The 17,739-nt window shown below is 35.3% G+C and overlaps 2 protein-coding genes across 2 annotated transcripts; both read left to right on the top strand.

Moving 5' to 3' along the window:
* The first annotated feature begins 582 nt into the window (after window positions 1-582).
* Window positions 583-8,436, top strand: LOC147556127 (protein trichome birefringence-like 39). The gene is made up of 5 exons (XM_086663878.1): window positions 583-1,345; window positions 1,422-1,593; window positions 6,281-6,456; window positions 7,284-7,442; window positions 7,949-8,436. Exons 1-5 carry the CDS (start codon window positions 1,026-1,028, stop codon window positions 8,238-8,240), a joined length of 1,119 nt encoding a protein of 372 aa, XP_086520004.1. The 5' UTR covers window positions 583-1,025; the 3' UTR covers window positions 8,241-8,436.
* Window positions 8,437-9,709: 1,273 nt separating this feature from the next.
* On the top strand, window positions 9,710-17,099 carry IPT9 (isopentenyltransferase 9). The gene is made up of 11 exons (XM_086663877.1): window positions 9,710-10,134; window positions 10,263-10,316; window positions 11,213-11,255; window positions 11,720-11,828; window positions 12,607-12,805; window positions 13,114-13,339; window positions 14,674-14,768; window positions 15,382-15,476; window positions 16,058-16,133; window positions 16,441-16,580; window positions 16,657-17,099. The coding sequence occupies exons 1-11, from the start codon at window positions 9,889-9,891 to the stop codon at window positions 16,739-16,741; spliced, it is 1,368 nt and encodes a 455-aa protein (XP_086520003.1). The 5' UTR covers window positions 9,710-9,888; the 3' UTR covers window positions 16,742-17,099.
* The last annotated feature ends 640 nt before the right edge of the window (window positions 17,100-17,739 follow it).

The raw sequence follows: 17,739 nt of genomic DNA, 5'->3' as shown, positions 1-17,739 counted from the left end.
CACATCAAAATAGACTACTACATCGTTCGTGAGAAGATTAAAGATAATGTCATTGCCACCCGCTTCACGTCTTCTGACAATCAGCTTGCCGACATCTTCACGAAACCTTTAGGAGCTGACTCGTTCAAGAATATTATTGGCAAGTTGGGCATTACTTCGATTAGTGCTCCAACTTGTGGGGGAGTATTAGGGGATACCGCCCGGAGTCCACTCGGCCAACCGAGTGGGCTGCCTTGTGTACATATTGGAAATTTCTATGTTGTATATCTTAAGGATAGAAACAATATCTCTAGATTAGGAAACCCTATATTCATTGTATTCCTATATATATAAACCACTCGTGTATACTTCAATTGTTATCAATACAAAGAGAAGAACTGTTAACTGTAACCAACTACTTCTTTGTACTTTTTTTTTTTTTGTAGAACTTTCCATACATTAATTGGAATAAACGTTATTATAATATTTATCAACTAAAATACAAGGGATATTATTCCACGTTTTGCTTCTATTCTTCTTTCTTGCCCATTTTGCTAGCTTGTCCGCCTGCGAGTTAAGTTCTCTTCTGGTGTATTTGAATTGAACTACTTCTTTGTACTTGATCACCTCCATCTTTATCTCACTATCACTCGATCTCCCTCTCTCCTTCTCGGTTACTAACCGAACCTCTCTCTCTCTCTCGGCTCCACCGACCTCATCTCTCTCTTTCTCGGCTTCATCCTAGATCAATATCTAAAGAAGTTTATACCTCTTCACAAAAACCTTAGAAATGGAAAATCCTAAAAATCCATTAACAACCTCTCTTATAAGACTACAACAACACTAGGTAAATGGGTTGGCCTAAAAGCTTTTCACTGGGCTCTTTTTAGAGGCTCTAATTAGAGGTTGTCCATTCTTCTCCTCTCTCTCTATGTCTATATAAAGACATTCAGAGGAGGAATACTTTTCTTAACAACTCAACTCTGTTTTGCTTTTATATAAAGTTGAGAGATTCTTTTTTCAAAAAATTTGGATCAGAATCCAAGATGGGTTTTCAATCCCAAGTACTAATAATCTTTCTCTCTCTACTTTCAATTGTAATAAAACATGTAAGAAGTGAACAGTTACTTCAAAATTTGAGTAGTTTGGGTAGTAGTAATAGTAGTACTGGTACTGATGAAAAAAGGGTAGTAAGGAGTAGATGTGATTTTTTTAGAGGAAGTTGGGTTTATGATTCTTCATACCCACTCTATGATTCATCACAATGTCCTTTCATAGATCCAGGATTTGACTGTCAAAAATATGGCAGGCCTGATAAACTGTACCTCAAATACAAGTGGAAACCTAACTCTTGTGATTTGCCAAGGTACTACTCTCTCTACTCTCTCTGTTTCTCTAAAACTAAATTTGTATGCTAAATGATAGTTTGGGTTTTGAATTAGGTTTAATGGGGTGGATTTCTTGAAAAGATGGAGAGGGAAGAAAATAATGTTTGTGGGGGACTCATTGAGTATGAATCAATGGCAATCTTTAACTTGTTTGATTCATGCTTCAGTTCCTAATGTAAAGGCTACTCTAGTCAAGAAAGATTCGATTCAGTCTGTTACTTTTGAGGTACGTTAACTTTTTCGATTTTAATTTTTAAATTTTTTTTTTTGAAACGGTATACTGAGAGAGACGCTCGATAATTATGAGTGAGCAAATTAATACTACTTAGAGCAAATGATTTGAGGCCTAGACTCCTTTTCTTCACTCTCTCTCTGTCTCTCTAAGATTTTCTTAGTTAATGGTTTCCTTCTGTCTTTCTTTGATTATAACAAATCCAACCAAGATAATTGCTGCTAATTAGAGTGATGTGTTGTTTGTGTGTTTCTTATAAAATATCTTTCATCTTTTGGACATCTCTAGTAACTTTTTAGTGCTATCATTCTTTGGTATTTGGAAATTAAACTACAAACTTCTACTAAATACTTTCTTATTGTAGAAGGATATTGTAGTTAATCTACTTTTATGGACAAGTGTTTTTGTGGTAAAACCTCTTTTTTGTTTTTAAAATTTTTATATATGCTGTAAACCAACAAAACTACAAGTACTATTGTATAGTTTAGCCCAACATTGGAGAGTGGGTATCTAGCCAACCAAGAATATAAGGTCTAGGTCATCTCCACTCATTGTCAATTGGTTTTGAGTTGGATGACGAGAGCTAGTACCCACTGATAGACTTGAAAAAAAACCACACGTGCTCCACGTCACCCGAAAGAAAAAAAAAATACACGTGTTAGGCTCAAAAAATGCCAAATATTTGAGTTTTCATACAAAATTTCTAATGGTGGCAAAATTTAAGGGGAAAGGGATCAAAAGACCTTACATGGTCCAAATAATATCTCAAAAAAGATTTGAATTCAAAGTTTATTCTTTGGTCAATTTCTTGGTTGGCCCCCTCGATATGACTAATTCGCTATTTTGGCCCCTTAAGAATACAAAATGATTTTCTAACCCCTGGAATAACTCACTAGTTTGACCCTACGGTGGTGGTGGTTGGTGACAATGGCGATGGTAAAGATCAAGACGAAGAGGAGAGACGTGATGAAGATGAAAATGAGAAAAAAAAAATCAAAGAGAAGAGGATGGATAAGAGGGTTTCGAGGGGCATGCATTCTCATTGTTTTCAACTCGTGTGAGAACTAACAGAAATATAACGATTTCTAGTAGTTGAACCAGAGATCTTTGTAAGTGAAAGAGTATCTTTAATTGGACATTAGTGGTGAGGAGTAGCCTAAAATTCCCTTTACTTATCCCACCACTAATGAGTGCAATCGGCGATGAGGGAGATATCCCATTCGTCATGATAACCTATCGTTGTGCTTGACTCGAAAAAGCTAGTTGACCCAACTTGATGGCTGACACAGTCGGATGGAATTGACCGGGTATCTTTTCTCTCTAATACTTGCTCCCACTCGATCAATCAATCACGTCATCCATCAACTTCGGGGTAGTCAAGTTTTTTTTCTGGCCAAGTATCATTTTTTTTTCGAAAATATCTCCGGAATGTTAGTTAACTCTCTTGGTTTCCTATTTTGATCATAATACTTAAAATTTTGTGGTCCTAGTCTTCGTAATGAAATGATACAAAGAGATGAAATAAAATTGACCTCTTGTTTCCTTTTTCAAAATTTCAAAGAGGACACATAAATACAGCCATGAACATGCCTAAATTAATTTGAGCTGTTCAAACAACAATGTAACTGCACCCAAAATCTCCCCGTGTTGTCGGTTCAGCTTTTCCTCTTGCTTTTCTCTCTCTCACTATTCACGTGCATTGACTTTTACTCCAAACTTCAGTTTCATCTATGACCCGGAAGGTACTCATTACCCTACCACACTGACATAGAAAATGTTTGATGTACACTCTACCTACCTCCATTTGGAAATAAGTATATTTTTTTGGGATACCATATTTTGGGTGGAAATAAGGGGGGGGGGGGGGGGGGGGTAGTGGAGCAAGACTTTCGCGGACTATTGAGAGTCCGCGAAAGTCTGAGGCATTCAAATCCAGACATTTGAGAGTCCACGAAAGTCTGAGGCATTCAAATCCAGACATTTGAGAGTCCACGAAAGTCTGAGGCATTCAAATCCAGACATTTGAGAGTCTATGAAAGTCCGAGGCATTCGATTGTAGACAAAATATGTCCCAGACTTTGGTGGACTTCATAGTTTGATGAATTTGTGAAGGATTTGGGACAAATTTGGAAGCCAAAATGTCTTTCAAAAAACAAGAGACATTTGAAGTCCATCATGTGATCAAAAAACAATAATAATATTAAAATAATAAATGTCTACCAAATGTGATTAAACAATAATAATATTAAAATAATAAATGTCTACCAAATGTCCATCAATGTCCACAAATATGCACAGATGTTTACGAAAGTCGAAAAATATATTTTTGAAATGTTAGTATAAACATATTATTTCATGTGATTAAACAATAATAATAATATTAAAATAGTAAATGTCTACCAAATGTCCATCAATGTCCACAATATTTACCACAATATTTACAGATGTCTACGAAAGTCGAAAAATATATTTTTGAAATGTTAGTATAAATATATTATTTCATGTAATTAAAAAATAATAATAATATTAAAATAATAAATATCTACCAAATGTCCATCAATGTCCACAAATATTCACAGATGTTTACGAAAGTCGAAAAATATATTTTTGAAATGTTAGTATTAATATATTATTTCATGTGATTAAATAATAATAATAATATTAAAATAATAAATGTCTACCAAATGTCCATCAATGTCCACAAATATTCACAGATGTCTACAAAAGTCGAAAAATATATTTTTGATTAGCACAAATATAATATGCATTACACATTTTGTCAATGGACTCAAGATCTTAAAATGTCCCCAGGACATTTTGTCTATGGATCAAATGTCTTAAAATGTCTATAAAGACATTTTGTCTACAAACTCTCAATGTCTTGAAAATGTCTATGAACACATGTTGTCTATAATAACTCATCCGAAATGTCTTGAAATGTCTACGGGACATTTTGTCTATGAAAGTCTGTGAAAGTCCCGCTCCACTACCCCCCCTAAAACTTTTGTTTTTTTTTTCGAACACAACTTATTTTTAATGTGTTTTTTTATATTCTTCTCATCCATCTTCCCTTTCCGCTACCATCGACTCCGACGACACCTCCAACACAACTCCGGTCGTCGTATCTCTCTTCATCCCTCTATATTTTCTCTTCTCTCTGTCTCTCTCTGTTTCTTTATACTCTCTTCTATGCTCCGGCGAAGGGGCCGAACCCTCGTTTGGTAAACCTAGACTGCTTCGTCTGGAAAATCAGACAAAGGGTTCCGGCGGGACCATTCCGTTCGTCGAAAATTATAGAGAGAATGATGGAGAAAGGGAGAGGGAAAGAAGAGAGAGAGAGAGAGAATGGGGGGGGGGAGAGAGAATGGGAGGGAGAAGTCGTCGGTCGACGACTTTCTGTCAGTGATTTGAAGGTATGTTTGGCAGGGGCGGTCTGGACCCAAAGCAACCAAAGCGGCCATTTTGGACCCCAACATGACGGAGGGCCTAATATTTTGGATTTCTATGTCAATTGTCAAAACAATAATAATATTTTAAACTGTTTTATGACACAACTTGAGTTGTAGCTTAATGGATAAGGCTTTAGGTTATGTGTAAGAAATGAAGGGTTCAATTCTATCCATAATTAAACACTTTTTAGAATTTTATTTTTTCTAAGCGTTATATAGTCCCCAATTTTTAACGTTGTTTGGAGTCTCCCAAATGTTTGGGCCGACCTTGGTATTTGGTGAATGTTTTTTGGGGTCTCACAAGTCTAACCCGTGGTTCTTCCCCGTCTGTAAATTGATTCATAACCCAGACTCTTTTACTAATTTTTCGAAGTAACTAGTATTAGAGAAAAAGAGTCAATACGAAATTCATATTGCTTATAAGAGTTTGTTTGATTTTTTATCATGAAGAACTTTCATATCAGAACGATGAGACAGTTGTACATTAGGGGGCAATTTGTATTATTGTTGGTTCAAAATACAGTGCGACTATTGATTTAAGGAGAACGACTAATCGCCCTATGTCCTTTATTCATTATATAACTTTCTGTTAAGTTATTTTCGATTTCGATTGTAATTCTCTATTACAATATCATGTTATAGTATTATGTTATAATACTCATATACCTCTGATGTTAATAAAAAAAGCATTGTTATGAGTTTCAAAACAACAATAAATAATAGTCAGAACTCTGATTTTATTATACTAATACCACCTAATTTGCCAAATATAGGGTCGTTGCTTTGAATATGGCTATATATGTGTGCTGAATCGATGAGCTATTTGAAATCTGAACATGGATTGACACTCGAGGTGGATGCGTTGAGTTCAATATCACATAAATGTGATATTGAACTCAATGCACTTATTGTGATCACATCGATCAATATAAACCTTGAGTTTATTTCTTTCAAAATAGAAAAGTATAACGGAATACGATCGTACAGATATTTATTGTTAACGTATTGAAATATCACATCCGAATTTGAAGATTAGTAAGGACTCATATTATAACACTACCTAGATTCCATAAAGGAATTGGATGAAAATACAAATTTGAATAGAATTTCACATTTTGGAATATCTCACAAATGTGAAATCAACTATCGTTTATGTCCTTTTAAATACTTGTCATATAATGTCCTATTGTTTTGTTACAACATCTCATAGAGATTACGTGTCAATCTATCAGGATTACAAAGTTTCAGTAATGGTGTATCGGACACCATACTTAGTAGATATGGTGGGAGAAAAAGTTGGACGAGTTTTGAAGCTTGATTCCATCAACAATGGTAATGCTTGGATGGGTATGGACATGTTGATCTTCAACACCTGGCACTGGTGGACTCACACAGGCAATAGTCAACCGTAAGTAATCAAACTAACTATTAAGGGGGTAACTATTGATGGAATAAACTTAAACAATATGAAATGGTTATTTAGGTCGAAAGGTTAAGCATAAAACCAATTGTTGTTCGGAGATGAGGGAAGTTTTGAACCTATGATTCTCGCTCTGAAAGGAAGCCCTAAACCAATATGCGGAGCTACGAAACGAATATGTAAAACCATATCCAAAGTTATGGAACTCTTAAGCCGAGAATTTGATATTCGTTTGTTGTATGTCCAATTTGTAGATCTATTTTGGTGCAAATTTTTTCTATTCTAAAAAAGAAATAAATGAAGAAATCGAAGAGTATTTAGTCTAATAAACAATAAATATTTTGCAAACTGAGTTTTCATTCTACAAATGCTGTTTTGCAAGATCTGCAAACCGAATTCTCATTCTGCAAAGCGAGTTTGCACGAACTGATACTGGAAATTGCATTCAGCAAATCGAGTTTAGAACATTTGCAAACTCAATCAGCAGAAAATCGAAAAAAAAAATTAACAAAAAGTATTAAAAGTATATCTTGTTAGAAAGAGAATAAAAGTCGTTTCTAGACATATAACTTTTATCCGCATCTAACGAAAAAGCTATCTGTTTAAAGTTTAAAGCGAAAGTAAATTACTTAGTTAAACAAAACAGTGTTTAGTCTTTAAAAGATTCTAATGTAAATAACAGTTATATAATTTAATATTATTTTAGCTTACATAGCTATACCTCTTACTCTCTTACAACCATTATTATAATTTTCTTTTGCATAGTTGTGGCATGTTTCATATCCTAATGAGAAATCTATGGGTTGCTAATGCAGATGGGATTATATGCAAGAAGGAAACAAACTGTACAAAGACATGAATAGACTGGTTGCATTTTATAAAGGTTTGACTACCTGGTCAAGATGGGTTGACCGAAACATTGACCCTTCTAAAACAAAAGTATTCTTCCAAGGCATCTCCCCTACCCATTACCTGTAAGCACCTTCATTTACTCTTTAATTGTTTCATATTCATGAACATAAAGTTCAATTTCAACAAAAAAAAAAATGAACATAAAGTTCATACGTAGATATGGGCCTGGAAATTGGGTCCTACTGGGTAGCCTGGTCCATGGTACGCAGCTCGAACCTTGATTTCAGAAACCGAACTCGACTTGGTTATTCTACTTCCCAAGAAAGGGACCGTCAAGCTCACTTAGCTCCGGCCCATGAGACAACCAAGTGAGGTAGGCCCAGTTCACTAGAGTACAGAGCTCTAAATTAAGAAATTACATAGCCTGCCCAAGTTTTGAAGACGAGGGCAATGAGGGGTGCCTATAGAATTTCCCTTGCATCAATGTTATAGGTTTTGGGCTAAGACTGAAGCCCATCTAAACATTACCCGTCCAACCCAATCAAAACCAAAATGAAATTTTGTAAAATGAAAGCTTAATCCATCCCAAAGCTACTAATTAACATATGTGTTTATTTGCAAATACAAGGGGAAAGGAGTGGAATGAACCATCAAGAACTTGTAATGGGCAAAAACAACCAATTGTTGGATCAACATATCCGAACGGTCTGCCAGCAGCAACGGTAGTGGTGAACAAAGTCTTGAGCCGAATACGAAATCCAGTATATTTGCTCGACATAACTACGCTCTCTCAATTAAGAAAAGACGCACATCCATCGGGTTATGGTGGTGTGCGTAAAGGCATGGATTGTAGTCATTGGTGTCTCCCTGGACTACCTGATACTTGGAACCAACTTCTTTATGCAGCTCTTATCCTATAAACATCAAATCTTCTACATTCAAATTGTCACTGTTTTTATATTAAAATCATTCAAGTATTCATACAGGGTGTTTTCTAGTTAGCTTTTTTTTTTGTCTTTAAGGTAATCTGATACTGAGATTGTGGGGTGTAAGAATTGTAAAACATACTAATAGTTGTAGGATTCAACTGATTTAATATTTAAAGTTCACTGAGTATTTCCTTTGCAAGTTCAAATCTTAATGCTAACGATTCTAGTAAGAGGTCATAAGGGTAGGGCGGTAGGCCCAAAATAAAACCCCTAATGACTACAAGCGGATATTACCCTGTCGTAGAGTTTTTTTTTAAAGAAATAACCCTATTGTCGTTGCCTTTCAAATTAGCTCACTAAATCTACTCTAAACATTCTATTTCGTCACATCCAAACTCATCGTATCGTTGTCCCTCTCTCTCGGAGTGTCGGTAAAGCCAACTCTCTCTAAAATTCATTTCTCTCTCTAACATTAGTTTCTTCTTCCTACCCGGTGAGTTTTTCGGCCAAAAAAAGGCATCATGTTCGCTGCATTATTTTGCATATACTTCAAACTAATTTTCTTTATGAAATGTAAAAACTATGTCGGATAATGCGTTGTTAATTTGAATGTCTTCTTACGCTTTCAATTTCACAAAAGACTTGTCATATCATAGAACGCAAGTTGCCTTGTAACCTTCAAGAATCTCGATCCAGAAGGGGCGAATAATGCTCTAAGGACATTGTATCTCTTATCTCTATCCCTCTTTACTTGTATTTCTGAAAATAATTTCATAACAATCAATATTAACATCATTAAGATGAGCATCAGTTCTACATCCAAACATCATAGATGAGTATCAATTAAATCATCGAAATGGCTGAAGTTACCATTTTTCTTTTCCTCGACAACATTGAAATCTCTTTTTTTTTTTATCAAAGCTCGACCAACAAAAGAAGCAACTCTATCAACTTTAAGACTCACAAAATTTAGGATAAAAAAAATATTCCAGCTATTACATTATCGATATCCAATTGAAATGAAGCAGGAGAGAGAATGGAGGAGAGACGAACGATTGGAGATTATGAGAAGGCCAGTGTTTTAGGGAAACGAGAAATTTTCCGGATACAAATTTAAAAAAGGAAATGGTGAATTTTGTCAAATTTTCTTGAGTATAAAAGTTTGAAGAGAAAGCATATGTTGTCAAATATCCCGGGACGACAAAACTTCATCTTTTTCTGATCTCCAACCACCAACTCCGACTACTACCTCTAGCCACCACCACCACTTTTCTCATTTCTTTCCTTCTTTTCTTCCTCCTTTCATCCCACCACTACCACTACCACCACCTCCATTTATATTTCATCAGGTTTTCCTCCTCCATCTCTATTGATTTATCATTTTCAAAAGGCATGCACTGACACACACATAGGGATAATTTGGAGAGAAAATAAAAAATTAACGGATTTTTCACGAAAACGTTGAAAAATGGTCATCTCGGTATTTTTGATAAATTAGGGAGCTACGCGGGAAGCTGGTCATAAGGTAGGGGTCCTTTTGGAAAATAACCCTAAAGAAATTTCTCATCCAATTTACTGTCCCCGCGGAAAGATAAGTTGAATTCATTGTCTGATCTTTTCTTTACTCGTCTCCCACAAAATGAGTAGCGGAATCGGGTTCCGAGCTTGGGGTTTAAGATTCATTTCCACCGCCGGTCAACTTCCATTCAAAACTCTTCAGTTCCCGACATACCGGCGGCGAACCTTATCCAGTACTTGCTTCACCAAAAAGAAAAAAGAGAAAGTCATTGTCATCTCCGGTCCTACTGGCGCCGGCAAAAGCAAGCTTGCTTTAGAGCTCTCAAAGAGGCTTAATGGAGAAATCATCAGTGCAGATTCTGTTCAGGTTTAGCATTTTCTCTCTCTCTCTCTCTCTCTCTCTCTCTCTCCTCTAGAAACCCTTTTCTTTCTCTATCTATTCTTTTTGAAGCACTTATTAGTTTAGCATTTAGGTTTTGATTTCAATTTTTTTAGGTCTATAAAGGACTTGACATTGGATCTGCTAAGCCTTCCTTGAGTGATAGAAAGGTACTAAATTTGTTGATATATTTCAATCATTTATAAGTGCTGTAGAAAATGAGTAATTATTTATTTTAGTCAATGTATGAATTATGATTCTGTATTAGTTCATAAGTCTTGACCACTTCTTGCGAATAAATTATTGAACATCGTATGTCTTAGAGTGTTGTAGATAAAGCATATGTATCATCACCATACTAGCTTGGACTCAAGAAAGAAAAACTTCGGATTCGAGATAGACTATAGAGAAAGTTTGTACTCGAGATAGAAGTAAGCTCGAAAAATGTATGACACACCCCTAATGAGTATGGGGAGGTTGAAATTGCTTACGAATGGTCTTTCAGTTTTTATGTAGAAGAATATTGAGGTTTGGGTTCCTCGTCTGACTGCACTCGTTTCTTCTTATTTGTTTAGATTGATTTCTCTGCGATACGACCAGAGTGGCACTTTTAATTAAGTGATTAAGCGATTTTGATCTTGGAGTAGTTGTCAAGAAGTATTTTAAGCGTAGGTTTAGAAATTAGGTTTGTCCGAGATAGTAGATTAAGAATTGGAATGAACAAATAAGATACTCATAAATCATGTGATTGGGGTTTAATGGGATTTCATCTTCTAGTTCTCCCCTTGGTTTGCATATTTGATTCCATCAAAACACACTCAAGTAACTCAGATTGAACAAATAAGATACTCATAAATCTTATTGAGATTTCTAAAAAAAAATGCTAGCTAGGATTGACATTATTTGATTGCTTTTATGTAACCATTCCTCTAAATCATATATTATGTTCTGATATTTTTGAAGTTTTATCCAAATTGATGATAGAGCTGTAACTATCTTCTTTGACTACAAATAGTTTATCATTTGTTGTTTATTTGAAGTACTCTTGTTTGATTATTTTTTACAGGAAGTCCCACATCATCTGCTTGACCTATTACCACCATCGGAAGGTATAATTTATTATTCTGAACCAGCAGATATAATTTTGTAGTGCGAAGTTCAATGAAGAGTTGAAGACTGGACCTTTAAGCCGGGATGTGTTGTGAAATATGTTTTATTAGAATTTGGGATGGGCTTCTCAATAATATGAAAGGAATATAGTTGCTCTGACATCAGAATCTCTGATTGATGTTCCCTTATCACTTAACAAGTATTGGCATTGATTAACATCTCAGAGAGACACCTACCTCTTCTCCCTGTTAAAAAATACAGTAAACATGTGAGAAAGCTACTAAATGTTTGTACTTTGTAGCATTACCATGTAAGAGAGATACCTACCAGCTTAAGTTCTGCTTGTATTATTAGTGGTCACTGGTCGTTCTTTTGTTTTTTCCTAATCCATTATTCTTTATTTTGCTCCACATTTGTAATTTGTTTGATACCGATTAGGTGTTGGATTGTATTTGGCCTCTAGAATATTCTGTTGGGCAATTCTTTGAGGATGCAAGACAATGTACACAAGATATTCTTGAAAATGGCCACATACCAATAGTCGCTGGAGGGACAGGATTATATTTAAGATGGTATGGATCAAAACATTAACTATTGAATTTATTCGAAATGCTCAATTTCTACTGTTCTGCAAATATATAGAATCACAAGTGTACAACTTATGCAGCTATGTGTAGCTTCTCAGTTCACCACTTATAAAAATAAGCAATTGTCATGTTTGCTCTGATGTGATATGCGACAAGTCACATGACTCTCGTCGTATTATATCTTGTGGTCCTTGATATTGTATTAATAAACCTCTCTTTTGTTCGACATTTTAACATTAATGAAGGATGACTTGGTTATTGATCTTCAACTATTTCTTTAATATTCTGCAACTATTAGTACAAAACGGCAATAGGCCGTGTGTAAAAAGATGTATAACCACTTTATATACATTCTTACCTTCTCAACATCAACTATACTCAACTCTTTATGTGCTGATCTTAGAAGTCTAAAAAATTGCAACAATACATTATACATATAGTATTGACATCGGGAATCCTGTTAGTGTTACTTTTTTTGTTTTAATATCCTTGTGGGACCTACCTTGTGAAAGTTCAGAACTTCAGATCCTAACATAAAAGCTCCAATTCTAATAGCTAAGTGAGTGACAGCTTTAAAGAAAACTATATATTGGTATTTTTCTACTTTCGATATGAAATATCCAGTTTCAACCCATGGTTTCTGAAGTCTCTTATGTGATTATGTTGCTTAGTATTTGTATAGTAATACATATTTTAACAGAGAAGTCAAACTTGTATCACATCTCTAGTTATTGACTTCATACCAATGGATTAAACTGAAAAGGTATATATATGGAAAGCCAGACGTTCCCAAGGCATCTGCAGAGATTGTTTCTGAAGTACACTTGGAGCTTGGTGAGTTACAAAAGAGTGAGGACTGGGATGCTGCTGTAGAGTTAGTTGTAAAAGCTGGTGACCCAAAGGCTCAAGATTTGGCTGTCAATGATTGGTACAGGTTAAGACGCAGCCTTGAGATTATTAAGGTAATTTCTCATTATTTTCTGCTGGATGTATGAACTTCGGATAATGCAGAATAATTTTCCTAGGTCATGAATCAGTGTTATCAAATGAGGCTTGGTTTTATACTTTTATCTTTTATACACATTTTTCTCTTCATGAAATTAAGCTGTAGTTCTTTTGAAAAAATAGATGATTGAACTTTTAACACTTCTGTCATTATATTTTAGTATGAACTTCGAACGCCATTCTACTCCTTTGTGGGTATAGTGTGTCTAGATTTACTTTTATGCTTCTGTTATCCATGAGTTACACATATTGCTTGACATTTCAGGCTAGTGGATCTCCTCCATCTGCGTTTCGGGTCCCCTATGATTCTTTTAGGCAACAGTATGAATCAGTAAGATCAGGCAACCACCCTGATGGCAATGTATCTGGTGATGAACTTGGAGGGATACTTTCGGAGGAACTGGACTACGAGTTTATTTGCTTCTTCCTTTCAAGCCAGAGGTTGGATCTTTATCGAATGATCGATCTCCGGTGTGAAGATATGCTTTCAGGTATTGTATTTCTCTTTTCAGACTATCATATACTATTATTAGTGTTATTATTATTATTATCATCATTATTATCACATCAAATATTCAACATTACGGAAAATATTAGTTTGTCCATGTCGGGTTTGATGTTAAAAAACAAGATATGCAACGGGAAAAGCATGTTAACGGAGAAATCACCATTAGTTGTATAAGTTTAGAGCTTTGTTGAAGATTTTGATACAAAAGTCAACCTTAATTCACAGTCTTTACTCACCCTTCTGCTTCTTTGGATTCTTAAAGAACTAGGATAAGTATGCCCTTGTCTACCCCTCCATATGACTCTTATATGGAGCCTTACTCACTTGATTGAAATTCCATGGCGTTCGCTTTATAAGTGTATTAACATGATATGGCATCAAGTCTTTTATGTTTGTGCGGCTGGTGACAGAGGCATGTAAGGATTTGCTCTCGCCTACCTCTCCATATTAGTCTAACATGGAGCCTTCACTTTATTGAAATGTCATCACCTAAGTTTTTTAGATTCGGAGTTGTGACTACCTACTATCACTTTCTGACTACTTGTATTAGAGAAAGGAATACAAATATGACGGAATTGAAATCATCCGGGGCCCTGACTTCTGACTACTTGTATGTCTCACATAAAATAGTCACAACACTTGGTATAATTGAACAGCTTTAGATTTGTATTGAAGATTCAGTTGCATAAAATAGTTACAACACTTGGTATATTTAAACAGCTTTAAATTTGTATTGAAGATTCAGTTACCCGAATCCTCCACTAATTACTATAATTGGTCCTTACTTTAATTGAGTTACAAACTTCAGGTTAGCAGCTAGGCAAGTTGAACATTATTCAGGAAAACTCTTTATTCCTATTTTTAGGTGCAGCTATTATTCCTATTTTAGGTGCAGCTATCATTCCTATTTTAGGTGCAGCGATTGCTGATGTCTTACAAAGCTTGCTTTAACAATTACCATCTTCTCTGTTTAATTCTATGTTACTCATTCACCTATTTGGACTCTGTACAACTTTCCCAATCATAATATATCCCTAACGGACTATCAACAGAAAAAGAAATTTGTTTCCCTTCTGACTAAAAAGTTGTATTTGGAATTGTGGGTAACAAATCATATTGTGAAGAGAACACTGCTCACACCGAAAGACACGAAATCAAAGAGTTGTTACATTTTCAGGATAAATCTTACCATCTGATGTTTGTATTCTAAAAACAACTAGTACAAGTTAGACTTCTTCCATTTGGGCAATTGGTTCAAATTCGAATGTCATCTTTGTTAGTAGTAGCTCTTCTCGTGACACTTTTCCCTGCGTGTAGGACCTGATGGTATCCTCACTGAAGCTGCTAGGCTTCTTGATATGGGTCTTCTTCCGAACTCACATTCTGCTAGTCGGGCAATTGGTTATAGACAGGTATCTCTCGTTTCTTTGACTCTTTTTCTTCTTCTTCCTTCTCTCCCACTCATTGCATTGTTGCTAATATGCATTTCTAATAAGAAAAAACTTTGTATGTCATCTAGATTCAGTTTGGTTCTTGAGCAAGTAACCAACATCTCTTGCCTTCAATAGTTAATTATGTGTCTTAGCCTTAGGAACTTGTAATGTGAAGAGACATGGTGGGAAAATTTCAACATTCTTATTAACTATAAAAGTATGTATGACTTCATTATTAATGGACAAAAGTACACTACATGAACTAGTTACATGGTTACACGTAATTCCTGGTTATGAAAATAGTATAGATATCCTTGATCCTTGCTGCTTATTTCTGGTTCTGATATACAGCAATACAAGTTTCAAACTTCTAATTATATGATTTTATGTCATTCAAGTCTATTCGATCTTGGTTTAGTGTGTAAAACGTTCAAGGTCTGCAAATTGATGAAAGATGATTCTTTTCATGTTTGAGCTGTGTTGGTGGTTGTTTCTTTATTGCATTATAAATAGCAGTAGCTGTTCTCACCTGTTTTTGGTAATTGCGAGCATATAAAAGTTAACGATTAATCACATTTATATGGATCGTCAGGCGATGGAGTACCTACTGCATTGTCGAGAACAAGGGGGTAGGAGCTCTCCTGGGGAATTCTTCTCATTCCTATCAGGATTTCAGAAAGCATCTAGGTTAGTCATATTTCCTATACTGCATTGAATTCCACTTATTTACTATTATATGTGTGAAAAAGAATTACTTTTGTAATATTGCTTTTGTTGTGAGCTTCCCAACAATCATGATCGACGTCCAAAAATAATGTTGTTCCTTTATCCTGTTACAAGTTTGCAACTAGTAAAGGGCGATCTGAACTAGATGTAAGAATGAGCTTATATGATCTTTTCGCTTGTAAGATTTCATTCAATTAGTATTAGTAACTACTTAGGTTTCTATTTTGGCGACCTATTGATTAGAATCCGCCTTTTGTTTTGTTACAAACTGAGTTTGCTTAACTAGGATGGAGATGTCTAGTTTAAAAATTGTAAAGCAGGTGACATCTATTTTTGCGTGTCTATTGACCTTTCTCTTTCTTTAACATGTCCAACATTTGTGGCTCCCCAGTAATAAAATGCACATTTTGTTGGAACCAGGCCTTCTTTTCTTTTAACACTTACGGATATGAAAATAATGGGAGAGGCTCACTTTTTTCTATTTTGCACGTAATATAGACAAAACCACTTTCATTAACTATTCCCACATAATTGGTGTGCAGGAATTTTGCTAAACGGCAAATGACATGGTACCGTAATGAGCTTATTTATCACTGGCTTGACGCTTCAAAACCCATTGTAAGTCAACTTCATTCTGTTCTTTTGGCAGGAATTTTCCTTGTGATCATTTTTTTTCGCTTACTATCAATTAGAATAAGACAAACTTCTTTCTCTTGTGTGTGGGTTGAGCTACATGCAGATTCATTTACTATTTTTCTGCTCAAATAAAATATTAATGTGCTTTATTATACTATTCAATTGATTATAATTTTTAATAGATTCTATATTATGATTGATTTCGGTTCTTGATTTTATGCGCGCATTGTCTTAAATTTGCGCTTCAAAATTTTCTCCTCTTGTAATTAGTTTTTGTTAATACATGCAGGAGAAAGTGCTTGACTTTATCTGCGAGGCATATCATGACCAAAGTGGAAATGTGGTGGTACCTGAATCACTTGGAATGAAGAAAGATTTAACGAGTCGCAAGGAAGTTTCTATTCTAAACGCATATCGCAGTAAAAATAGGTACATATCAATCAAAACCTATTAGTTCTGTCATTTAAGAAACTTCGATTCATAAATAGAATCTTTTCATTTTCAGACATTTTGTTTCTCGTGACGAGTGTTATGAGATATTGGACTGGATAAGAAAAACTCAAGGACAAGAAAGTGAAGTTCTTTGTTGAAGTTCACCGGGCTTCAAATTTCACCTCAAAAAGTGGAAAGAAATTCCTCAAACCAACTCGGATCAATTTCTGACAGAGTCGGTCCTAATATTATTGCCTCTTGTAAGTGGAATTTTGTACTTCTTACTTGTGAATAAGCATGACTTATTTATGCAGTGAACTGGCAAAGATTTGGCGATCCATCAATTCTTTTGCGACTTTGAACTCTCGAGGTTTTATTTGATTTGTCTTCTCCATTTTTTGTAACTACGTAGGCGATTTTGTTGCACTCAAAACTAGCAAGTTCTGATTCTTGGGATAGTCATTAGTTTCTGTAATGTAGAATGGTTTTTATGTTTAATGTATTATCTTCTACTTAGATATTGTCTGGGGAAGGTGATTTAGGTTTCTGTTAGAATTATGAGGAAGATTTCTGTGGAATATTATTCGTCTGAAATGAAGTGGTGGCAAATGGGCCGCGTCGGCACGTTTGGCACGCCGACATGGAAAGACCTGGAATGGCACAGCCCGTCAGGGCGTGATGGGCTGTCTAGGATTTTTGTTATCCAGATTTTTGGCCTGGCATGGCATGGCAAGGCAGATCCGTGTACCGTTCATGATTGAGGCCCCTTACTATAATCCGCTTTACCTCTTCTAGCCGTTTTATGGCTGTTCGGAGGTAGGACGGGTAGGAGTATTTTGATCGATACAAAACTTTCTTCACCTACGATGTATACATGCTGACAATTCAAACTACTACTACATGTTATTAACTATCATATTTGCTAACATCCCTTGGTTGGAGATGTAAGAGGTTTAGTCTTCCACCAAAGATGTCGGAGAGTTCGAGACACGCTGACAACTGAAAAAAAACATCATATTCTTCTAACTCTCATCAACCCTCTCTAAACTCTATTATCATTCATTAACTCCTACAAATTCTCTACATTTAATCAAGATTCAAGCTACTTCAACATTAGATTCATTTAAGATCAAGAAATTTCAATGTACTTCAAGAG

Source organism: Eschscholzia californica, unplaced genomic scaffold, assembly GCF_041429995.1.
Source record: "Eschscholzia californica isolate CP2 unplaced genomic scaffold, dmEscCali1.0.p SCAF_2, whole genome shotgun sequence".
Classification (NCBI taxonomy): Eukaryota; Viridiplantae; Streptophyta; class Magnoliopsida; order Ranunculales; family Papaveraceae; genus Eschscholzia; species Eschscholzia californica.
The sequence above is the reverse complement of the archived record's forward strand: the minus strand, read 5'-3'. Positions and strand labels throughout refer to the sequence as shown.